At 43.5% G+C, this 27115-nt stretch overlaps 1 protein-coding gene across 1 annotated transcript in view; it reads right to left on the reverse strand.

Annotated features, from left to right (window-relative positions):
• Positions 1-14945: 14945 nt before the first annotated feature.
• The window catches only part of LOC139460391 (MYCBP-associated protein-like), a 40151-nt gene continuing 27981 nt past the window's right edge, over positions 14946-27115 (reverse strand). The window contains exons 17-21 of the mRNA XM_071241886.1: positions 26549-26673; positions 26007-26104; positions 19421-19497; positions 17375-17632; positions 14946-15053 (exon numbers count right to left, since the gene is read on the reverse strand). Coding sequence (XP_071097987.1) covers positions 14946-15053; positions 17375-17632; positions 19421-19497; positions 26007-26104; positions 26549-26673 — 666 coding nt within the window. The remainder of the gene's footprint in view (positions 15054-17374; positions 17633-19420; positions 19498-26006; positions 26105-26548; positions 26674-27115) is intronic.

The raw sequence follows: 27115 nt of genomic DNA on the forward strand, positions 1-27115 counted from the left end.
GACGTTAATTCAGACATACGCCAGTAAACTGTGATTCTGTACAAGGATGGTTTGAGATGCAGAGACAAGACATCAGGGCCTCACCTGCAGATTGCTGTTGGATATAAAGGACAAGAGGCGACCGAACAGGGGTCAACAAAACAATTGACCAGTGGTACTCCGGGGGGACATGGATCTTGACCTCGTCTTTGAACAAGGCCGTCTTCGTGACCTTCCAAGTCACCTTCAGAAAAAATGGAATTATACTGCTATTATTTTCAAACAGATTTGTGCTGACCAATTCTATTTCTCTATGTTTGTTTCCTATTTGGCTCAAAGTATGTTATAGTTGTGTGCAAAAGGTAGATCGCTTTATTTGAAAGAATATATTCTCAATATGTCCAAGGGGTGCACTTTTTGTAACATGAATTGAATATTTACTTAAGTCAGAGAAAGCTTTGTTAGATTAAAATTCTTCTGATCTGTAATGGGTTTTTTATAAATTGTAACTTCTTTGTTCGACAAGTTCGTTATAATTCTAATCTAGTAAAATAATTAATAATTATTATAATTAAACGTGTATACTCTAGAAACGTGTATATAAAAATATTTATAAGTGAGCGGGAAGGCCGATGTCATGTAGCCGTTGTAGATGTCAAGAAGGCCTTTAACTCGGATGACAAATCTAGGCTTCTTTATCTTTTAGATAATATTGATCTGTGAGGTTAACTCTATAATACAAATAGATCTATATCAATATGTGCTTTTGTGCGATGTAACGGAGCGAGTGAGTGAGTAATATTCCAAAAGATTTTGCCGAAAAATGCAAAGTGGTTGATTGAAGATAAGATGTCTCAGTAGCTGTGTAATTTGCGAATGTTTAAAATATTTTTAAAAAGTTTTTAATCAAAACCATGTAGACGTATTCTCTGAGTGCTGACTAAACGCCAGTACAGTTCATTTTTTAGAGTGAGTGAGTGTGGTTTAGCACCGCTTTAAGCAATATTCCAGCAACATCACGGCGGAGGACACCAGAAAAGGGCTTCACACATTGTACCCATGACGGGAAAAGAACTCGGGTCTTCGGCGCGCCGAGAGAACGCTTTAACCACTGGGCTACCCGACCGCCTCTGTATGTAACGGAACATGTACTCAGAGATTTGAGTGTCCCCATGGACTGAAACAAGGTTGTGTGTTAAGCCAAGTTTATTTTCACTGTTTATCAATGAATTAGCCACAGATAGTTGGATTCGTGTAACGGAGGACCAGAATTCTGATTTGAGTGTCCCCGTGATCCGAACAAGGTTGTGTACTAATACAGAGTTTTTTCACTGTTTATCAATGAATAAGCCACAGATAGTTGGATCCATGTAACGGAGGACAAGAACTCTGTCCAGATCTAAATCAGCTGTTCTTTCTATTTTCGCAGCCATCCCCTGGTGTAGTGGATAGAATGTCGGTCAAGAATGTCGGAGGTCGTTTGTTCGGTCCCCTATCCGCGTCATACCAAAATATATTAAATGATGGTACTTGTTGTAAACCTGCCTCGCGCTAGGCATTAAAGGGATAAAACAGTAATTGACCGTTTCGGAGTCAGTAAACTATGTGAGGCTGGCGTTTCCATGTCAGACTGCCGCATGGTATCTCAGTGGGCTAGCGCTATAAAACCGGCAGTAGTCCGGACTAGTACAAGCAGGGTCACACACATATCGGAGTTACGGTTTCGAAAGACATAGTGACAAATAGTTTCACAATGATCAATCAGGTGCGGTAGTTTTACGTATCTTGGTCTATTGAAGACGCCAGTTTTGAGCATCCATTAATCATATTTAGTCGGTAATAAAAGGTTTGCTTTGAGCGTTCTTAATCTTATGTGGACATATGGTAAAATTCTGCTTTAAACTACTGGACACCAATATCAAAATAATCCTCCCATCCTATGGAGAGAGAGAGAGAGGGGGGGGGGGGGGGGGGGGGGGTTAACGCCGCTTTAAACAGTATTCCAGTTATATCACGGCGTGTCAGCTTTATTTGGGAGGAGGTCCGAAGTGATGCAGGTCTCAGACGTTTAGCACTTAGTTAAACCCACAAGCAAGGGTATGGTGCTGACAAACCTAGAAACATAATCGGGGCGAAGCCGGATTCGAACCCACAATCATAGGTTTCTGGCCCAAGGGACGCAACTCTGAACAGCGAATTGCAGCGCCCTAGCCGACTAGGCCACGAATGGATGTGAGATATGGAATTATCAAAGGATCCAGGCACTTGTAAGGGATCATTGTTTAGCTAGTAAGCGAAATCTTGGTACAAATATGATCTCTTTGGGAGAAAAGGAGAAAAGCGTTCGTCGTGTTTTAAGTGAATTATTTGGATTCGGTTGTTAGCTTTGGTTAACTGGTCAAGCCATACCAAATATTTTACTTTTACTTCTTGACTGGCACATAATACATATGTGGCTTTTTCCGGAAACCTTTCAAGATTTATTTCCCCATGAAACATATGTGCCTCTAACGATGGCGTGCAACAGCATCAAACAGCCCACGCTCTGATACCTATAAGACCCGTGAAGATTCAGGGGTAGAATAGGTCTTCAGCAACCCATGCTTGCCGTAAGAGGCGACTAACGGAATCGGGTGTTCAGGCTCGCTGACTTGGTTGATGCATGTCATCGATCCCAATTGCGTGGATTGATGCTCATGATATCAATCAATGGATTGTCTAGTCCAGACTAGATTATTTACAGACCGCCGTCATATAGGTGGAATATTGCTGAGTGCGGCGTTAAACAACAAACAAACAAACAACTGGTACCTATATAATTTAACACACCTTTCTGTATTAGAAACTGAAATACTTGTAAAACAATACATAGTTCGTATCCCTCTATCTATGGCCTTTCATGCAACTAGATATTATATATTTTATCCTATCGATATTTACTCACCATGCAGTAGGAGAAAACACAGGATTACAAGAGCCTTCATTGTGACACCGTAGGATGAAGATGTCGGTGACACACAGGTGGCTTAAATACAGTTAGTCCTGCACACGTGGGCGCAGGTGGTTTTAAATACAGTTAGTCGTGCACACGTGGACGAAAAGGCATCATCGCAGCTGTATTCCAGGGGGGGCTGTGTCACAGTAACAGATGGTGAAAAAAAATGACACAAATGTTCATTTAAAGGTATGCTGGTTGCAATTATGGTCCCTAGTTAACCACCATCCGAGGGTTGGTTGGTTTGTTGTTTAACGCCGCACTCAGCAATATTCCAGCTATATGACGGCGGTCTGTAAATAATCGAGTCTGGACCAGACAATCCAGTGATTAATATCATGAGCATCGATCCACGCAATTGGGATCGATGACGTGCATCAACCAAGTCAGCGAGTCTGACCACCCGATCCCGTTAGTCGCCTTTTACGACAAGCATAGTCACCTTTTACGGCAAGCATGGGTTGCTGAAGACCTATTCTACCCCGGAATCTAGGGGCACGGGTGGCCAAGTGGTCTCTGCTAGGGCAGTCGGCTGTGTAGAGTTGCCTATATTGACTGAGACAGGATCCGCTATTTGCAGGTTTTAATTCCAGATTCGCCCGTTCGTCTGCGTGAGTGAGTAAGTTAAAATTTAACATCTCCTAATATAATGGCGACGAGAACATGTTGATTTATACACAGTTGAGTCCTGAATGCAAAGTTAAATTTAAAAACAAATTTCTCAAACATATTTTATCACAACAGTATTATTTACAACTGTTTAGAACATGGACTATAGGCCACCAGTAACCAAAGCTAGGCCGCCTCGCTGGGGATCATGGAGACTTACAGTACCTGAGCCTCCTGCACGATACCCAGCAGGATTTACGTCATTTAGCCACTGGTGGCTGTGCACAATACCAGCCAATATTAAAAATGCTCAGCAATGAGTTGGCTTAAAACACTGGTTGATGATGATGACAAATACGTCACAATCATTTTACAGTACATTAACCTCCTGGGCCTTCAATAATCTTTGTTGCTAAAATAAAATCTTTTCGCATGCATGTATATACTGATATTTAAATTTTATGATACAGATCAATTTCTTTCCAGTAGCTAATAATCAGATACCCACTCATGCGGGAAGAGAGAGCTCTCAGATTTACTGTTTGGTAATATAAATCCCTTGCAATTGCAAAGTCTATAAAGTCAAGCAAAATATGCTTGACGGTGAACCTTTCATCACAAGGATTCACTTAGGAGGTTCGCCCTCATCTGTTTTAAGCAGATATTCGTGGGTAAACCGACCATGGCCAATACGACATCGTCGTGAAACGACCTTGTCATGTCTTAACTGACAGCCCAAGTAGGTATGACTGATTGTTAGTTTTAATTCGTGAAGTTTATTGCTACCTGGGTGTCCCACCTCTTTTGCGTGAGATCCCGAGTATAAATCTTGATGGTCGGTTTGAAGTCGCTGTACGGTATAAGGAGTGGAGATAATGGTTTGTCAAGAGATGCTTTAGCTGCAGCATGGGCTTTTGAGTTACCTGTCAAGCCTACATGACGTGGTAAGACGTTACATTGGCTAGTAGAAAGATCATTATATGGTTCTAAAACTATTATTTCAGAATAATAATAATAGGATGATTTGAGGAGACACTTTTAAGTGCCTGAAGACAAGACATGGAATCTGAAAATATTATGAAAATATTACAGTTATTTTGTTATTTGTTTTTTAATGTAGGTCAAAGCTGTTAAGATAGCTTTGGTCTCAGTCGTGAAGTTTGAACTATTATCGGGGATTCTTGATGAAACAGTTTTGAATCCAATGATAAGTAGCACTTGCAACTTTGACACCATCCTTGGACCCGTCTGTATGACTGGATCTGTGAGAATTATGTTTTTTTCATAATTGGTTATATTCTTGTTGATGTACCAAAGGATTTGTTTTGGAATTTTTAGCAGGGTTAGAGTGAGGTCTACCTCTGGCTATACCATCTGCCAGGCAGGAGAAGACAGAAGTTGGTAAAGTGATATAATATTTAGATCTATTTTAGCAGCAATGTATGGCTGAATTCTGATTCCAAGTTTGGGAACCAGGTTTGAAAAAAATTAAAACAGCTTTTCAGACAGAGGGTTTTAAACACCATTGTATGCTTGGTTTGACTGATTGATATGTATTGCAGTGATAGTTTAATGCGGCGTAGTTTGAGGGAAGGTTCAGTAGCTTCCACATACAAACTATCCACAGGAGAGGTCCTAAAAGCTCCAAGACAGTTAACCAAACAGTTAACAAGGGAGGTGTTATCTACAACCAGTTCTGGTCATTTCTGCTGGGGTTTTATATGTGACAAGGACAACGTGAATTTAGTATTATTTACACAAAGGTATGAGAAAATAGTAGCCTGCTTTAATGTATGTTAAACATTTAGATAAGGAAACATATTGTTCATACTGTAATCTACAAGCACCACATCCGTGTCCTTTGCTTTCATCAACATGGTAAACATTAAAAGTTTGTATCAATCTCTGCTCCGTGAGAAGCCGATTTTTGTAGGAAATACGGTAATGCACGAGTTTGGTTAAGGTGCAGAAGCATAATCAGGGAGAAATTTTGATTCAAATCCATGATCGTAAATTCCTGGCGTCCTTAAGGGGCATAACTCTGCATATGCCTTGAGAACGGGGGCAACCTGGGCCAAAGTACTTTTGAATATGAACGCGATACTGGTGAGAAGATCCGGGTTGGAATACGTCTTCAGCAACCCATGACTGCCGTAAAAGGCGACTCTGCTTGTCGTAAGAGGCGACTAACAGGTTGCATGTCATCGTATCCCAATTGCCTGGATCGATGCTCATGATGTCAATCACTGGATTGTCTCGTTGAGACTTGTTTATTTACAGATCGCGGTCATAGAGCTGGAATATTGCTGAGAGCGGCATTAAACAACAAACAAACAAACAAAACTTTGCTTGTTGTTTTTTACCACCACACCTACTATGGCACATATAGAGAATCTCACCCGAGTGTCTTTTGATATGAAATATATTAACACAAGTTGATAAGTGTGGAAAACTCCGAGGGTTGATATATTTTTTATCAAAAGACACGAGGGTGAGATTTTATTTATCACCCAACATCATTTTTCCAACTTTTTCAGTTTGTTGACAGTAATAAACAGTGTCTTAGGTGTAAAATGTACTGCTAACAGCTTCAGTAGCAGAGCCATTAGTGATGTCATTTGATTGTCATGGTAACTAGTGACATTGCATGGTGATGCAATTTCATTGCAGCGATATCTACAGTGTAGATATCGCTAGATCTCACCCAAGCGATATCTCTTGTGGGAGCCAGTTTTGGATGATAAAACGATCTTCCATTTTTACATTTATCTTAAAACGATATAAACACGTTCATAAAACAACACGAAGTAATTTTCTATTTCGTGTATTTCGTTTTTTGCCATAGAGAAACAATAGGTTAATAAAAATTGAGATAACGCGGCAATAGTACATTTAGAGAATATGTTATAAGTTTTGTGTACAATTAAATAAACAATTGTAGCAATATTGTTTGTGAAAAGGCAGGACAGCTGTTAACGCTGACAGATGCGCATCTACTTCGCACGACATATATGTTTCTCTGACTGGGGGAGCTTTGTCGACAAACAGATCTGACACAGAGCTACAGATAAGCTGCGTATCTGCGTAAATTACGCATCAGAAATGCAGAAATACGCAGTAAAATAAAATACAAGCGTATCAAATACGCAACGAACATTACAGATACGCTACAAAAATAAAACTTGTGCGTATCATCAATATATGGTGAAGTAACCCTGCGTATTCGATCAGCGAATCAGCAACTTATTTTGAAATTATAAACGGGCATTCCGTCAATCTTGCCAAACTCCACGATGACAGTTACATCATGATCATTTGCCATCACACTTTCTTGTGGAAGTATCATGGTATTTGTGAGTCCTGTAAAGCTCTCGAACCCACACGACACCAGTTTGCAGGGACTAGATGAATAGTGTTGTTAAATATTTAACTTAAATGCCCACGTGTAAAAACTAGTGGGTTACAGAAATTTGAATACCCAGATAGAATTACTGATACCCAATGATTTTATGAATGCATGTGTAAAATACCCACAACACCAAAAGCTTATCTGGAGCTCTGTGGGGGTTGTTCCACAAAGCGGTCTTCGTGCTAAGACAGTCGTTTGTCCCATTCCTTTGTAATTAAGCGACAAACACATTTCCATTCATTAGAAATATCTGCAATTGTACGATTTCGACTATATCATGAGCATGTGTTTATGAATCACTGCCAAATAGTGACGTCACGAAGTGCGTGCTAAAAGATGAGCGTATCCCGCACCACAGGTGTCACCCGTCACAAACACTTGCAAAGGCAAGTCAATTGTACATCTGAAAATAACACGGGAACATGTAAAAATTAAAATAGGGAATTGCATCGGACATGTGTTTATGATTCACTGCCAAATAGTGACGTCACGAAGTGCGTGCTTAAAGATGAGCGTATCCCGGACCACAGGTGTCACCCGTCACAAACGCTTGCAAAGGCAAGTCAATTGTTCACCTGAAAAAAACACGGGAACATGTAAAAATCAAAATAGGGAATTGCATCGGACATGATTTCTGTCACGGATGCGTTAAATTTGGAAATATCCTCCACATATCTACCATAAAACATGTTGAAAGCTTACCGAGGCCTATACTGACTTGAGGCAGTCGGAGCGCTCGCTTTGAAGGATGGTGCCCTTCACGTTCCTGCAGGAAGCAATTGGGGGTTACGATCGAAGCTCAAAAGGGGCTTGTGTTAGTGGTCCTTGGGCATTTGTTCTATGGCTTTTCCAATCGGTGCTCAACCCGTGAAGATTCCGGGGTAGAATAGGTCTTCAGCAACCCATGCTTGCCGTAAAAGGCGATTATGCTTGTCGTAAAAGGCGACTAACAGGATCGGGTGGTCAGGCTCGCTCATTTGGTTGATGCATGTCATCGATCCCAATTGCGTGGATGGATGCTCATGATATTAATCACTGGATTGTCTGGTCCAGACTCGATTATTTACAGACCGCCGTCATATAGCTGGAATATTGCTGAGTGCTTCGTTAAACGCCAAACCAAACCAATCGGTGCTCGCTATTAAGGGGCTAAATCAAGCACTTGTCGGAGTTAGTATACTGTGTCTGAGTGGGATGTGACTGATTGTACTAGTCCGGACTGATGCCGATTTATAGTGCTAGCCCACTGAGATACCATGCCGCAGTTTAACATGAACACCCCACTCAGACACAGTATACTGACTCCGAGCCGACCAGTCCTTGTTTTAGTCCCTAAATGCCGAGCGCCAGACAGGGTAACAACAAGTACCATCTTTTAACGTCTTTTGGTATGACGCGGACCTTCCACGCTCCGGGCGGACGCTCTACCACTAGACCACGGAGGCGGTCTTATTCTTCACCAAAAAGGGCAGTGGGGTAGGCTCGTGGTTAAAGCGTTCGTTCGTCACACCAAAGGCCTTGGTTCGATTTCCCGTTGGTACAGTATGTGAAGACCATTTCTAGTGTCCCGCGTGTGATATTGCTAAAAGTTTTGATAAAAGAGGCATAAAACCCACCTCCTTCATTTGGGTTTCACCAACGTTATGTTTTATTAATAAAGTATATTTTATGAATAACTACATCAAGGTTAGGTCAGGTTTTCTCACAGTTATTATAGTTTTAAATAAACTCAACAACAAAAATTACTGTGACACCAATATTTTAGTGTATTTTTCAAACAAGTAAAGTTTGGTTTTCATTATTGTAGTACATGTATGGAATCAAGTCACAAAAATGCAACTGCTACAGAAAAGCATGCATTCCATGCAAAAGTTGACTTTTATGCAAGCCCCATGCATTTCACTACCCAAGAATGGGTATAAAAACATGTGCGTTAACGGGATTCTATATGCATTGTTTAGCATCGTGCTGACAACAACCACTCAGAAAACAACAAAATTACGCAATTATTCAACCTAACGAAATGCCACGCTTGTCCGAAAATGAGCGTCTGCAAGCCATTGGTATGCTTGAAGCAGGATCGAGTCAATGTGATGTTGCAAGACAAATTAACGTCCACAGAAACACCATTTGGTGTTTATGGCAACGTTGGCAACAGAAGAATGCAGCCAGAGACCATCCTCGGAGTGGCAGGCCCTGCGTAACCAATAATCGTCGACAAGACAACTGGTACGAACAACTCACCTACGAAATCGATTCCAGCCAGCAACAGTGACTGTAAGAAGCATCCCTGGCCTTCAACGAATATTTTCACAAACCGTACGTCATCGCCTCAGATGTGCAGGGATTGTCGCCAGAAGACCCACCAGACGTCCCATTTATAATAATAATAATTGATTTGTAAAGCGCCTAATATCCATCGACAGTTGCTCACTCGCGCTGTGACAAAGTTAAAAAGTAATGTCTAGGTACATATGCCAACAATCAGGAGATCTATTTAAAAGCTGAAGTGAAGAAGTGGGTTTTGAGGAGAAACAAACGTTTCCTTAGAAGTAGAGTTTCTCAGATTCAAAGGTAAAGAGTTCCATAACTGTGGACTGCAAAAGGAGAAGGCACGGTCAGACATAGCAGAAGTAGACAGAGGCTGATACAGTAGAGTTCTACCAGAGGATCGGAGAGCACGCTCTGGGGAGTACAGGGATATAAGATGTTTGAGATAGTCTGGATAGTCGCTATTGTTGAGGCAGTCATGAGTGATGATACATATCTTATAGTTTATACGAAAGGAGGCTGGAAGCCAATGTAGTGCTTTGAGGACAGGACTGATGTGATTGGATCTTGGAACTTTAAAGATGCATCTAGCTGCAGAGTTCTGAATGCGTTGTCGCTTTGATATGGCTTTCATGGGAAGATTAGCATACAATGCATTGCAGTAATCCAGTTTGGAGGTCACAAGACATTGCATCAACAATTTAACTGTTGGAGTATCAAGTAGATGGCGGACTTTACTGATGTTATAGATGCTATGGTAGCATGCTCTGCTGGTTAGTGAAATATGAGTGTCCATGGCCATTGTTGAATCAAAGGTGATTCCCAGATTACGGGCACTGGCAGTTGGGTACACAGTGGTATCACCAATATGAAGGTATACAGAGTCAGGGTGAAGCTTTCTGACTTGCTGTCACGAACCAAGGATTAAAAACTCAGTCTTCTCTTCATTGAGTTTGAGATAATTGAAGCTCATCCAGGATCGTATGTCATCAATACAGCGCTCAAGGGCGGCGAGGTTCAGAGACAGTTCGGAAGTTTTAAAGGAAATGTAGATCTGGTTATCGTCCGCATAGAGGTGGAAGTTAGAGCATGTTTCTGGATAATATCTCCAATTGGCAGGATGTAAATTGTGAATAGCACATGTCCAAGGACTGAACCCTGTGGTACACCATAGTGACTTTTGCATGTTGTAAAATGACGATCATGGATTTAACAGACATGGTCCGGTCAGACGGGTAGGACTGGATCCATTGGAGAGCTGTTCCCCGAGTGCCAAGTCGTGTGTTGAGTCTGTGTAATACAATTGCGTGATCAATAGTATCAAAAGCAGATGAGAGGTCAAGGAGAAAAAGAAGAGTGATTTTCCGCTGCCCAAAAGATGTCAAGATGTCGTTGTGGACCCGAACGAGTGCTTTGACAGGAAACCACCGTCAAGCACGTCTACAGTGGTGCAGACAGCGTCTACGCTGGACGGCCATGCAGTGGGGACAAGTTCTATTCACTGACGAGTCTCGTTTTCACCTCAGCCACAGCGATGGACGGATTCGAGTGTACCGACGTCGAGGTGAACGTTACGTCAATCATTGTATCATGGAAGAAGATCGGTTCGGGGGCGGCAGCCTTATTGTATGGGGTGGGATTACAGCAAAACAGAGAACCCGTTTGATAGAGGGAAATCTCAATGGACAACGCTACCGCGACGAGATCATCGGCCCTGTTGTTCTACCGTTTTTGCGTCGTCATGGCCCAGGCATTACCTTTCAACATGACAACGCCCGGCCTCATAGTGCTCGACTTATTCAGGATTTTCTTCAAGAAGCATTGTCGCCTTTCACCATGCCCTGAAAAATAGCCTTACCCTTATCCCATCACACCACGACAACGTGGTGCGGTGCTGGCTTAGGCCGTACCTTGCAGGAAGATACGAATCTGTTCTCTTAAATAAAGTAACTTCTGGGGATTTAGTGTCCGCCAAGGATCTGTAAACTGACTCCAATATTGTTCACGCTATATGCAGAACCTCCGGATATATCACTAGGAAATATGTCTTTGGTATCATTTTTATGCTGAGTGCAGAGTATGCACGGCTGTTTCTTGCTTTCAAACACAACAGAAGTATATCCATCCATGAAACTATTTCTGCACTGTCCATACGTGTGTCAAACAGAAGCTCACGGGTGCCCAAAACCTACCTCAAGTTGAATGAAAGAAAATCTGGGATGCTCGTTATTTAATTCAGGCATTTCCATTCAAGACCATCACCTGCCCTGGTGTATTGGTGAACGCGGCAGTGAGTCAAACATGTCCATGCAAGAAAATCATCTTGATTGGCGACAGCAGCACATAGTCAATTATTATGCCTCAAAGTGAGACTGACCAATCAGAGAGCAGAACTACTGACCCCACATGAGACCGTCAGTAACAGCCATTTTGAATTTTCCAACACCAACCTCAAATATTTGACATGGAAATTCTAAATACAGAAATTCGTTATTCGACACTGTTTTGTGATTTAATATCATTAATTGTGACGAGAAAATACATTAACGTATCCATAAGCGGTTAATCCAAATACAAAAAGGTATTGATGTCATCATTGTAGAAGTTATGTTGATGTTTTCAGTAGTTGCATTATGTTTGTATCGCGTGTACCATCGACAGAAACGGGGCCTGAGCTACCACATGTGGAACCGACCTTGACACAATTTGTTTACAATATGGCGTCGACTCACGTTAGATGTCGTGGCCACACTTCTGAAATCTCCATTTGCGACAAAATGTGAAACAGTTAGGGCAAGTCACTCACACGGTCAGGTAGTTTGAGCAATCACACATGACTCTTAGTCATTTCATATGAAAAAAGTAGCAGTTATTTGTCTGAACGGGCAAGTATGTAGGACAACCTGTAAACAAGAAATCGCGGCACAGATATGAGGCGAACGTGCCCTGTCGATCACTTCGGGCTTGGCCATTCAATGTTTTAGGTTTTGATCATGAACCTCCTGCCCATAAATATACACAATACCAACTTAATGTTAACGATTATAGCTATCTTTCCATATCTTTGATTTGAATATTTTCTGTAATTCAGCATCATAAATAAAAAGACAATCTGCACTGTCGGTTGGTATGTAGCGCCGTGCTAAATCGCCATGACACACAGTCGATAAACATATGCAATACTTGGAACAAAAAACTACCGTGGCCGACTAAACGTTAGTACTCTTACGCCAATAACTGTACAGTGGGGACAAGTAAATCATTTCTGATCAGCACGATCAGATTTCTTTTTCAAATTGGCTGTCTGATATAATAATAGTTACGTGTATGTGGCATGGGTGCATAATAAACATTGCCTTCATTCGCTTTGTGTTCAAACATGGCAGAAAAAGACCGAGAAGCGCGGTAACCACATTACTAATCTCGCCATATTTCGCAATCCGTAGCACTGCATAAAATATGAGTTACACGATATTAAAGTTGAGATGATTAGGGTGATGATGGTTATAAATTCATTCAATGTACGTCATAAATGTAATATACACTGTCGTTTTCTCATGTGTACCGACCATTCCGCCATTACCGATAGTCGATAAAAGTATACAAAACGTGTAAATAAACTTGTTCATAAGGAGTGAACAGAATTGTATTTACGTGAATAAGTATACAGTTGGGAAAAATATGTCTTTCTGATCACTCAGGTCATATTTTTTCTTATGAACAAGGATTTTGTCTGAAAATATTTACGTGTATGTGACATGGGTGCATAATCAAAATTCGCCGTCATTCGCTTGGTGTTCAAACATGGCAGAAAAAGGCCGAGAAGAGCGGTAGCCACTTTACTAATCTCGCCATATTTCGCAATCCGTAGCACTGTATAAAGTACGAGTTACACGATGTTAAAGCTAAGATGATTTGGGTGATGATGGTTATAGTTTTGACTTAGCGCACTCAGTGTTGAATATCAAAATTCACAGTTTAAAAGGGGCATTTTCTCGGGACCATATATGGTCCCCTGGCACTATGCGGGTGTGAAAAGTGAAGGACCATATATGGTCCCGTGGCACCAAGAGGGTTAAACACAGTGACTATGTCACACATTGGACGTAAGCATTCACCTGTGTTGGGGGAACATGGTGTGTACCAAGCCGTCACAAGTTTGGGCAAATTCACCGTTTTATATGGTACAAAAGACCGTCTATATGATTCTCTGCTTCATGCCTTCATAAAGGTGATAGACGGACGTCCAATGTGTCGTCAAATGAGTCACGATACACAACAGATCGAGTTGTGCAAACCTCAAAACCATACCATAATTCACCCTTAACTATGTTCCATGCAAACATCTTGACCTTGCTAATCATTCACGTTCATTGTGGTCTCGTCATCTGTTAGGGTTCGGTAGGTCGGGTAGCCTAGTGGTTAAAGCGTTCCCTCGTCACGCCGATGACCCGGGTTCGTTTCCACACATGGGTACAATGTGCGAAGCCCATTTCTTGTGTCCCCCGTCGTGGTATTGCCTAAATATTGCTAAAAGCAAAGAAAAACCACACTCACTCACTCACTGTTAAGGGTTCACGGGCGGCCCTGTCGTCAATGGCTCAGCAGTATGTCCCTTGGACACGCCAGAAACCTATGATTGTGGGTTCGAATCCCGATTATGTTTCTAGGTTTGTCAGCACCATACCCGTGCTCGTGGGTTTCACCGAAGTGGTAAACGTCTGAGACCTGCATCACTTCGGGCTTTCCTCCCACATTAAGCTGACACGCCGTGATATAACTGGAATACTGTAAAAGCGACGTTAAACCCAACTCACTCACTGTATGTTAAAACAATACATATAACCTTACGACCAGCACTAAGGGATGACGTTTATTGATGACATAAAAACGAGATATATTATGACAGTTAGGAAACTTGACTTGTTAACATAAAACATTGGTAGTATTATCATTAAATTTGCATTAATTAATCATGTATTGCTTTTAAATTATGACATAATATTATCTTACACGTAAAATACATGGTTTAAGTAAAAGACTTTAAAAAAATAAGTTTATGAAAATCCTTGTATATTACATGTGCGTACATGTTACAGTCAAAGTGTAAAAACGTGTAATAAACTTAGGCAATTTTACATACTGACTGAAAAATCAGTCCATTCATTTAACTGATTGACTGTCAATTATTAAGAAGTTCAATCATTACAATCGACTTATTTTGCTAGGATTAGAGACAAGGTTTAGAAAAATATACATTGACTTTCGTTTCATTTTAATCTTAACCCTTTTCAGTCACTGGATGATAAAAATCGACATCAAAATGTTTGGATTTCGGTATCATAATAAAATTATTTTATCAAATTGCCTATGTGAAAAGTTCAGTCATTTTACACATTGACTGAAACAGATATGCATAATGGTTGACACGGTAACATCACAAAATCAACATGTTCTTCCATCAGGGTAAATATCCCATTTACTTTTACACTAATAACGAAACGAATATGAAATACATGCATTCAACAATACTATTCTGACAATATCCATAATAGTGTTAAAGCTTAGGAAAGTATCAGTGAGAAAATCATTGTCGAAAAAGGAATAATTATGGTTCTGACTTGTTAAATGCATGAATAGTGTTCATCTTAATGATGGCGGCAGAGGTCCACAGTGTATTGGTCAATGGGAGAGTCCATCCTGCGTCTTGAGGACGCTGGTTCGGGGTGCGTCCAGACTGGACAGGTACCCGCCCAATCGGTCAGCCATATTAACAAGGAGGCCGTACATCTGCAAAAAGCATACATGTGTCAAAATTAAATCAATTTGAAATAAAATTGAATTCAAAATCTGAATTGTGAAAAGGATGCAATTTGAAGTTAAATTATTAAGGGGTCGCAAAAATATAATGTGTATCCGAATTTTGGGTAGCCCAGTGGTTAAAGCGTTCCCCTCGTCACTCCTAAAAGTACTCACGGAAATTAGAAAAAAAAACAGTTTTTTCGATCTCAGATTTTAATTAAATGTAGTTAGTGTACAAAATATATAAATATTCCAACAACTCTATTAGTACTAATTGGGCCTTGGCAGAAATACATCATAACACAGGTTTTTATGTCTTTTTACACCTAAAAGTTTGTAATAATATGAACAAAATAGACTATTGTTAAACTGAGCATAACCAGGTGTTAGTAGATCAAGGTGAATGTCCATGACCTATGATACCTTGACGACAGGTGAAAACAGGTGCTTTAAACCCACGTGCATGTGATTTGTCAGTGGTTAGTGATTTGTGAGGGGCATTGTGGGATAGTGAATCATCGTCAAAATATCAGAATGTAAAAGTAACATATTCCCTTCTGAAACAACAACTTACATGTCATTATTATTATATACATAAACATAGCTGTTATTTATATAATTGTTTTGATAACTTTTTTCCAGGCTTATTTGCATAATGCCTAAGGCCTGTTTCTGCCATGTCAATTTGGACTTAGTTATATTTTTTAATGTTGAAAGTGCCTTCAAATTAACTCCTGTAAAGTACATTTTGTATTGGGCACTGAGATAAAACTAGCAAATCCAGACTAGAACTTTTCCAGTTGTTTTGTTATTTCGTATTTACATCTACGTAATGCTTTGTGTCGATTATTAAATCCAGCAAAACAGGGTTTTTTTCATTTCCATGAGTACTTTAAGACCCGGATTCGAAACTCCACACGGGTACAATGTGTGAAGCCCATTTCTGGTGTCCCCCGCCGTGATATTGCTGGAATATTGCTAAAAGCGGCGTAAAACCTCACCCCGACTCCCTTCTTACTTGGCCCTGAATCATGCGAATCAGGGGGTCGGCAGACTCGTTTCTGGCAAGGTGGTTTCTTTCGCTCTAAGTTATCAGCACCAACTCGGGCAATATCTGAATCTTTGTTTTGAAACATCATCTTACGGCTTTGTAGCAAATCTGTATGTGTAGCCAGCAGGTTAAAATGTTAACAAAGACAGCTGCTTATCAGTATATTACTGTCGGCGTTGATATTCAAATATCTAACTAATGTTATATTTGGGATAACACTTTCTTAGTAAAGTACAGATTCTAGTACTTTTTTGGATTTTTTTTAACATTAGTTACATTTGACCACTTTCTAAATGGCATTGTGTATTCATAGCTTTCGGCCATGGGAGCCGTGCCAATTAACACTTGTCAGGGGGGTACTCAAAGTACGTGATCTAGACTACCAGTTGTCAGACTTTCATTTTTGTGGAAGCCTCGGTGGCTGAGTGGGTTAGATGGCTGACTTTGTGTGCTGGCGGTTAGGTCCCTCACCCTGGCAGGTGTGGGTTCGAATCCCGGACGGGACTCAATCCAAAAAAGTACTAGAATCTGTACTTTACTAAGAAAGTGTTATCCCAAATATAACATTAGTTACATTTGACCACTTTCTAAATAGCATTGTGTATTCATTCAAATATCTCTTCATAAATACTTAAATCTAATAATTTGAACAAAAATATGACGTCATCGTTTGGAGAAACATAAATGCCAAAGACCGAATCACTCTGTCTGCCGACCCGTGAAGATCCGGGGTAGAATAGGTCTTCAGCAACCCATGCTGGCGTAAAAGGCGACTAATGGGATCGGGTCGTAATTTACCTCACAATGAAGCTTATCTGTGTGTTTCATGAAGTGGAGAGGACCGTGTTTGACCAGTTAATTTACCTCACAATGTAGCTTATCTCTGTGTTTCATGAAGTGGTGATAGTCGTGTTTGAGCAGCTAATTTACCTCACAATGAGCTTATCTCTGTATTTCAGGAAGCAGAGGGGGTTGTGTTTGACCAGTTGATTTACCTCACAATGAAGCTTATCTCTGTATTTCTTGAAGCGGAGATGATCGTGTTTGACCAGTTAACGTTCCTCGCAAGTAAGCATCTCTGTATTTCATGAAGCGGCAAGGGTCATATTTGACCAGTTAATTTACCTCACAATGAAGCTTCTCTCTGTATTTCATGAAGCAGAGGGGGTCGTTTTTTGACCAGTTAATTTACCTCACAATGAAGCTTATCTCTGTATTTCTTGTAGCGGCGGTGGTCGTGTTTGACCAGTTAATTTACCTCACAATGAAGCTTCTCTCTGTATTTCTTGTATCGGCGGCGGTTGTGTTTGACCTGCTGGACCTGTTTGACCTGCTCGACCTGTTTGACCTGCTGGACCTGTTTGACCTGCTGGACCTGTTGAACCTGCTGGACCTGCTGGACCTGTTCTTTGGCCTTTGAGATAGCAGCTTGTTCTTTGACAGATTTGGCTGGGATCGACTTCCGACGATTCTGTGAAGACACGGCTGCTGGCTTTTCTTTGGCTGATGGTTTTCCCTATAACAGTGAGGGAGAGAGCATACGGTTGAACGCCGTTTTAGACAGTGTTCTACCTGAATTTGGAAATTACTTAATTAGAGGTATCAAATCACAAAACCACATCTGATTGAAACAGCCAATTTGACGGCAGCATATCACTACTAAAGCTAATATCAAAAGAAAAGGTGTGGTTACTATAATACAATAGCAATCAACTAAAAGAATGTATTTCAAAGTTTAGTGACAACAGAGAGCTTGAAATTTGTTTTTTTTATAGTCGACATTCAGGTCATATTTTCTGCGTCATAATGAGCGGTGTGACATCATATTAGGGCGTGGATTGCTTATTTTTTCATTAGGAGTGTCAACACTGTTATACATGTGGACGACAATTCCAAATTTGACACATCAGTGACAAAAGGTATAATAATGGCAGCCTATTCCATAGCTCAGGGGCAACTTTGGCGAAACTCCGACCTCCAAAAGTCGCCGTTCTAACACTAGGCACAGAGAGTAGGGACTGGCAGCTTGATCTGAGAGATCTCCCAGACACGTACTCTTTCTTCAAGAAGCTCGCTGATATAAGTTGGTTTTTTATTGTGTCTCGCATTGAACACAATCAGCATCACTTTATACTGGATTCTCTCATTTTCTCTCAGGTACGTCCCATGCATTTTACTCGTTTATATGTAAAATGTCTTCAGTTGAATAATCCCTAACGATCTAGTTCAAAAGGAACATCTTATGAGGGAAAAACCCAAAGAATACATGTCACAGGGGAAACTACTCCCCAGCAGAAGAGCTCGAAAGGGGAATATCTCACAAGGAAAATAACTCTTAAGAGGAATATATCGCAAGTACAAATGCACCGTAATGATACAGCACAAAAGGGCATATCTGACAAGGGAAATAACTCTAAGCCGAACGTGTCACGGACAAATACCTCCTGACGATACAGCTCAGAAGGGCAATATCTGACAAGGGAAATAACTCTAAGACAAACATGTAACGGATAAATACCTCCTGACGATACAGCTCAGAAGGGTAATATCTGACAAGGGAAATAACTCTAAGCCGAACGTGTCACGGACAAATACCTCCTGACGATACAGCTCAGAAGGGAAATATCTGACAAGGGAAATAACTCTAAGACAAACATGTAACGGACAAATACCTCCTGACGATACAGCTCAGAAGGGTAATATCTGACAAGGGAAATAACTCTAAGCCGAACGCGTAACGGATAAATACCTCCTGACGATACAGCTCAGAAGGGTAATATCTGACAAGGGAAATAACTCTAAGACAAACATGTAACGGACAAATACCTCCTGACGATACAGCTCAGAAGGGCAATATCTAACAAGGGAAATAACTCAAAGTCGAACGTGTCACGGACAAATACCTCCTGACGATACAGCCCAAAAGGGTAATATCCAATAAGGGAAATAACTCTAAGACGAACATGTCTCGGACAAATACATCCTAATGATACTGCTCAAAAGGGATATATCTAAAAAGGGAAATAACTCTAAGACGACTTTGCTTGTTGTAAGAGGCGACAAACGGGATCGGGTGGTAAGGCTCGCTGACTTGGTTGATGCACGTCATCCTATCCCGATAGCGTGGATCGATGCTCATGATGTCTACCACTGGATTGTTTGGTCCAGACTCGATTATTTACAGACCGCCGTCACATAGCTGGAATATTGTTGATTGCGGTGTTAACCGACAAACAAACTAGCTCACCGGGCTAACATCTAAGGGGAATAACTCACTGAGGAACACACTGGATGGCTATCTCACCTCTGGTGCATCTTGACTCATGATGTTTCTTCTTCCCTGGATATGTTTGCTTAGGCTCTTGATGCGACCAACCATCACTACAAACAGATTCAAATAAAAAAAGCCTAAGGAAAGCATTCTACAATACGGTGAAATATATATCCTGAGAAACATTGTATAACATCCTAACAAACTTATTTCAAAAGGAAATTGAAAATGTAACAGAAAAGGACAAAAATGGTGACGAATAGTAATGCTTAATCCACACAGAGTATAATAAATATTTATTGAAACAAACCTGGTGATATATTAATAAGATATATATCTTATAGGTACATTTATTCTCACAAAAGATCTCCGTTGAGACGTCTAGTCATCTGTTACGACAAACATGCCGGGGGCCGACAATTTAATATTCTGGTGGGGGGGGCAGTCTAGTGGTTAAGGCGTTCTCTCGGCACCACATGGGTACAATGTGTGAAGCCCATTTCTGGTATCCCCTTGCTGCAATATTTCTAAAAGCGGCGTAAAACCATACTCACTCACTAACATTCTGGGTTGGGGTTGGGATGTTATCAAAAGAAATGAATTGACCCAGAAAACCCATACCCAATTAATTTGTTTCAGGCTGTTGGAAACAAAATTGCCTGCCATAAAAATACATTGTTGCAGGGCGTTTAAAAAAAAAATCATTTAGGCTCATGATTCTAATTTATAATGTATCGGGTTTTGTAGATGAAGCTGAAACAACATCCAGTCTCCTTAACAAAATCCCGGTCATCCAACTGGTCGGTACCTGATGATTTTACCATTACTACAATGAGTATTTATAACAGCCATATACTTTTCTGCAAGAGGGCCTATCCTACCCTTTTATCTCAAAGGGAGAGATATGTGATTTTCTTGAGCCTATCTACCCTTGTCCCAAAGGGGGTAAATGCATATGGCACTGGGATCTATTCTACTCGTGTGTCCCAAAGGGGGGAAATGCATATGGCACTGGGGCCTATTCTACTTGTGTGTCCCAAAGGGAGGAAATGCATATGGCCCTGGGATCTATTCTACTTGTGTGTCCCAAAGGGAGGAAATGCATATGGCACTGGGATCTATTCTACCCGTGTGTCCCAAAGGGAGGAAATGCATATGGCACTGGGATCTATTCTACCCGTGTGTCCCAAAGGGAGGAAATGGATATGGCACTGGGATCTATTCTACTCGTGTGTCCCAAAGGGGGGAAATGCATATGGCACTGGGGCCTATTCTACTCGTGTGTCCCAATGGGGGGAAATGCATATGGCACTGGAGCCTATTCTACCCTTGTGTCCCAAAGGGAAACAGGCATGAGGCACTGGAGCCTATTCTACCCGTGTGTCCCAAAGGAAGACAAGCATGAGGCACTGGGGCCTATTCTACCCTTGTGTCCCAAAGGGAAACAGGCATGAGGCACTGGAGCCTATTCTACCCGTGTGTCCCAAAGGAAGACAAGCATGAGGCACTGGGGCCTATTCTACCCGTGTGTCCCAAAGGGAAACAGGCATGAGGCACTGGAGCCTATTCTACCCGTGTGTCCTAAAGGGAGACAAGCATGAGGCACTGGGGCCTATTCTACCCGTGTGTCCCAAAGGGAAACAGGCATGAGGCACTGAGTCTGTTCTACCCGTGTGTCCCAAAGGAAGACGAGCATGAGGCACTGGGGCCTATTCTACCCGTGTGTCCCAAAGGGAAACAGGCATGAGGCACTGGAGCCTATTCTACCCGTGTGTCACAAAGGAAGACGAGCATGAGACAATTTGGGCCTATTCTACCCGTGAGTCCCAAAGGAAGACGAGCATGAGGCACTGGAGCCTATTCTACCCGTGTGTCCCAACGGGAGACAAGCATGAGGCACTGGAGCCTATTCTACCCGTGTGTCCCAAAGGAAGACGAGCATGAGGCACTGGGGCCTATTCTACCCGTGTGTCCCAAAGGGAAACAGGCATGAGGCACTGGAGCCTATTCTACCCGTGTGTCACAAAGGAAGACGAGCATGAGACAATTTGGGCCTATTCTACCCGTGAGTCCCAAAGGAAGACGAGCATGAGGCACTGGAGCCTATTCTACCCGTGTGTCCCAAAGGGAAACAGGCATGAGGCACTGGAGCCTATTCTACCCGTGTGTCCCAAAGGAAGACGAGCATGAGAAAATTTGGGCCTATTCTACCCGTGTGTCCCAAATGGAGACAAGCATGAGGCACTGGGGCCTATTCTACCCGTGTGTCCCAACGGGAGACAAGCATGAGGCACTTTGGGCCTATTCTATCCGTGTGTCCCAAAGGAAGACGAGCATGAGGCACTGGGGCCTATTCTACCCATGTGTCCCAAATGGAGACAAGCATGAGGCACTGGAGCCTATTCTACCCGTGTGTCCCAACGGGAGACAAGCATGAGGCACTGGAGCCTATTCTACCCGTGTGTCCCAAAGGAAGACGAGCATGAGGCACTGGGGCCTATTCTACCCGTGTGTCCCAAAGGGAAACAGGCATGAGGCACTGGAGCCTATTCTACCCGTGTGTCACAAAGGAAGACGAGCATGAGACAATTTGGGCCTATTCTACCCGTGAGTCCCAAAGGAAGACGAGCATGAGGCACTGGAGCCTATTCTACCCGTGTGTCCCAACGGGAGACAAGCATGAGGCACTGGAGCCTATTCTACCCGTGTGTCCCAAAGGAAGACGAGCATGAGGCACTGGGGCCTATTCTACCCGTGTGTCCCAAAGGGAAACAGGCATGAGGCACTGGAGCCTATTCTACCCGTGTGTCCTAAAGGGAGACAAGCATGAGGCACTGAGTCTGTTCTACCCGTGTGTCCCAAACGGAGACGAGCATGAGGCACTGGGGCCTATTCTACCCGTGTGTCCCAAAGGGAAACAGGCATGAGGCACTGGAGCCTATTCTACCCGTGTGTCCCAAAGGAAGACGAGCATGAGAAAATTTGGGCCTATTCTACCCGTGTGTCCCAAATGGAGACAAGCATGAGGCACTGGAGCCTATTCTACCCGTGTGTCCCAAAGGGAAACAGGCATGAGGCACTGGAGCCTATTCTACCCGTGTGTCCCAAAGGAAGACGAGCATGAGGCACTGGAGCCTATTCTACCCGTGTGTCACAAAGGAAGACGAGCATGAGGCACTGGAGCCTATTCTACCCGTGTGTCCCAAAGGAAGACGAGCATGAGGCACTGGGGCCTATTCTACCCGTGTGTCCCAAAGGGAAACAGGCATGAGGCACTGGGGCCTATTCTACCCGTGTGTCCTAAAGGGAAACGAGCATGAGGCACTGGGGCCTATTCTACCCGTGTGTCCCAAAGGAAGACAAGCACGAAGCACTGGGGCCTATTCTACCCGTGTGTCCCAAAGGGAAACAGGCATGAGGCACTGGAGCCTATTCTACCCGTGTGTCCCAAAGGAAGACGAGCATGAGGCACTGGAGCCTATTCTACCCGTGTGTCACAAAGGAAGACGAGCATGAGGCACTGGAGCCTATTCTACCCGTGTGTCCCAAAGGAAGACGAGCATGAGGCAATGGGGCCTATTCTACCCGTGTGTCCCAAAGGGAAACAGGCATGAGGCACTGGAGCCTATTCTACCCGTGAGTCCCAAAGGAAGACGAACATGAGGCACTGGGGCCTATTCTACCCGTGTGTCCCTACGGGAGACAAGCATGAGGCACTTTGGGCCTATTCTATCCGTGTGTCCCAAAGGAAAACGAGCATGAGGCACTTTGGGCCTATTCTACCCGTGTGTCCCAAAGGGAAACAGGCATGAGGCACTGGAGCCTATTCTACCCGTGTGCCCTAAAGGGAGACGAGCATGAGGCACTGGGGCCTATTCTACCCGTGTGTCCCAAAGGGAAACAGGCATGGGGCACTGAGTCTGTTCTACCCGTGTGTCCCAAAGGAAGACGAGCATGAGGCACTGGGGCCTATTCTACCCGTGTGTCCCAAAGGGAAACAGGCATGAGGCACTGGAGCCTATTCTACCCGTGTGTCACAAAGGAAGACGAGCATGAGACAATTTGGGCCTATTCTACCCGTGAGTCCCAAAGGAAGACGAGCATGAGGCACTGGAGCCTATTCTACCCGTGTGTCCCAACGGGAAACAAGCATGAGGCACTGGAGCCTATTCTACCCGTGTGTCCCAAAGGAAGACGAGCATGAGGCACTGGGGCCTATTCTACCCGTGTGTCCCAAAGGGAAACAGGCATGAGGCACTGGAGCCTATTCTACCCGTGTGTCCTAAGGGGAACCAGGCATGAGGCACTGAGTCTGTTCTACCCGTGTGTCCCAAACGGAGACGAGCATGAGGCACTGGGGCCTATTCTACCCGTGTGTCCCAAAGGGAAACAGGCATGAGGCACTGGAGCCTATTCTACCCGTGTGTCCCAAAGGAAGACGAGCATGAGAAAATTTGGGCCTATTCTACCCGTGTGTCCCAAATGGAGACAAGCATGAGGCACTGGGGCCTATTCTACCCGTGTGTCCCAACGGGAGACAAGCATGAGGCACTTTGGGCCTATTCTATCCGTGTGTCCCAAAGGAAGACGAGCATGAGGCACTGGGGCCTATTCTACCCATGTGTCCCAAATGGAGACAAGCATTAGGCACTGGAGCCTATTCTACCCGTGTGTCCCAACGGGGGACAGGCATGAGGCACTGGGGCCTATTCTACCCGTGTGTCCCAAATGGAGACGAGCATGAGGCACTTTGGGCCGATTCTACCCGTGTGTCCCAAAGGAAGACGAGCACGAAGCACTGGGGCCTATTCTACCCGTGAGTCCCAAAGAGAAACAAGCGTGAGGCACTGGAGCCTATTCTACCCGTGTGTCCCAAAGGAAGACGAGCATGAGGCACTTTAGGGCCTATTTTACCCGTGTGTCCCAAATGAAGACAAGCATGAGGCACTGGGGCCTATTCTACCCGTGTGTCCCAAAGGGAAACAGGCATGAGGCACTGGAGCCTATTCTACCCGTGTGTCCTAAAGGGAGACAAGCATGAGGCACTGGGGCCTATTCTACCCGTGTGTCCCAAAGGGAAACAGGCATGAGACACTGGGGCCTATTCTATCCGTGTGTCCCAACGGGAGACAGGCATGAGACACTGGAGCCTATTCTACCCGTGAGTCCCAAAGAGAAACAAGCGTGAGGCACTGGAGCCTATTCTACCCGTGTGTCCCAAAGGAAGACGAGCATGAGGCACTTTAGGGCCTATTCTACCCGTGTGTCCCAAAGGAAGACAAGCATGAGGCACTGGGGCCTATTCTACCCGTGTGTCCCAAAGGAAGACAAGCATGAGGCACTGGAGCCTATTCTACCCGTGTGTCTCAAAGGAAGACAAGCATGAGGCACTTTAGGCCTATTCTACCCGTGTGTCCCAAAGGAAGACAAGCATGAGGCACTGGAGCCTATTCTACCCGTGTGCCCCAAAGGAAGACGAGCATGAGGCACTGGGGCTTATTCTAGCCGTGTGTCCCAAATGGGGACAAGCATGAGGCACTGGGGCCTATTCTACCCTTGTTTCCCAAAGAGAGATAAGCATGAGGCACTTTGGGCCTATTCTACCCTTGTTTCCCAAAGAGAGACAAGCATGAGGCACTGGGGCCTATTCTACCCTTGTGTCCCAACGAGAGATAAGCATGAGGCACTGGGGCCTATTCTACCCGTGTGTCCCAGAGGAAAACGAGCATGAGGCACTGCAGCCTATTCTACCCGTGTGTCTCAAAGGAAGAAAAACATCATTGGAAGTAAACTACGAGGTGATGGACATCTCTACTGCCCTCATATTCCGACAGGTGAAACACACGAGGTTCTGGGACTTATTCCTCCCTCATATCTCTCCGTGGATAAAAAACACCTTGTGCCGGGACAAACTCTTTCCTGTTATTCCGCCGGGTTACCGTGGAGAAGGTGAGGTGAGGTGAAATGGGATTTAACGTCGTGTCCAAGATTATTGCACTTATATAGCGACGTGCATGTACGTGTGTGTGTGTGTGTGGCTGCTAGTACTAGTCCGGACTGATGCCGATTTATAGTGCTAGCTCACTGAGATACCATGCCGCAGTTTAACATGAATACCCCACTCAGACACAGTATACTGACTCCCAGCCGACCAGTCCTTGTTTTAGCCCCATTATACTGTGCGCCAGACAGGGTAACAACAAGTACCATCTTTTAACGTCTTTTGGTATAACGTCTTTTAGCGGACGCTCTACCACTAGACCAAGGAGTGAGTGAGTGAGTGAGTTGGGTTTAACGCCGCTTTTACCAGTATTCCAGTTATATCGCTGCGTGTCAGATTAATGTGGGAGGAAAGCCCAAAGTGATGCAGGTCTCAGACGTTTACTGCTTCGGTGAAACCCACGAGCACGGGTATGGTGCTGACAAACCTAGAAACATAATTAGGGCGAACCGGGATTCGAACCCACAATCATAGGTTTCTGGCATGCCCAAGGGACGCAACTCTGCACAGCGAATCGCGGCGCCTTAGACGACTGGGCCACCCGTGCCCCCACTAGACCACGGAGGCGGTCTTCTAGGTGAAGAAACAGGATGATCAGTGGCCATCCCGAGTCAGTACCTTCCGGCATGTTTTCCTCTGATGATATTCCCAGCGTGTCTCGGAGTCGGAGGGAGCGCGTCACCATGTCATCTATTGTCATACTCCAAAGGCAGCGGCTGAAGTGAAACATATTGGAAAATATTCAGAAGACCTCAATTCGGAGGGCTCCATGTTAATTTCAAATGTTTTGTTTCTTTGTTTGTTTGTTTGTTTGTTTGTTATGTAAAGCCGCACCTAGCAATATTCCATCAATATAACGGCGGTCTGTAAATAATCGAGTCTGGACCAGACAGTCTAGTGATTTACATCATGGGCATCCATCCATGCATGAGGGATACGATGACATGCATCAACCAAGTCAGTGTGCCTGACCACCCGATCCCGTTGGTCGCCTTAACGGCAAGCATGGGTAGGCTTAAAACATGGTAAAAGTTTACCTACGTGGCAATTTAAACAAAATATACTTAAATATTTGAATTCAACGTTTTGATGATTTTAGTCAAAATTAAGCTCACTCGCTCACTCACTCACTCACTCAAGAAAGAAAGAAATTGGCCTACCAAAAGTAGAATCCCTCTGCAGATACTGGTCTCTGAACGGAGAATGTCAGTTTGTTGACTGACTGGGTGAACCTGTTCAGAAGACCAGTCCTCTCTGCGTTATCTTCTGGGAGGTCCTCTAGGTCCTGTACAAAAGACAGACATTCATGTGTGTCAGTCTAACACAAAGACGCATACAATGAGTGAACAAGGACATATGAATGCTAAAGGATATCACTCTAAAATGAAGTATCCAGAATAATACAGACGGACACGGTGCAGAAACAAAGACCGATCAATGCTGCGGGTAATCACATTGAAGGAAGCATTCATAATAGCATCTTCCCGAGGCAAGTGTGTCTGTCCACTTGCCTATATTATTTGTTTGTTTGTTTGTTGCTTAACGCCACACTCAGCAATATTCCAGCTATATGACGGCGGTCTGTAAATAACCGAGTCTGGACCAGATAATCCAGTGATTGACATCATGAGCATCCTAGTTTCTACCCACTTTTCTTGGCTCAACCCAGGAGCCGCCTCGCGTAGATCACGAGTTGTGCCCCTTATAATGAAAACGCGTTAATCCAA

Source organism: Haliotis cracherodii, unplaced genomic scaffold, assembly GCF_022045235.1.
Source record: "Haliotis cracherodii isolate W230 unplaced genomic scaffold, xgHalCrac1.p SCAF_14, whole genome shotgun sequence".
In the NCBI taxonomy this organism is placed as follows: Eukaryota; Metazoa; Mollusca; class Gastropoda; order Lepetellida; family Haliotidae; genus Haliotis; species Haliotis cracherodii.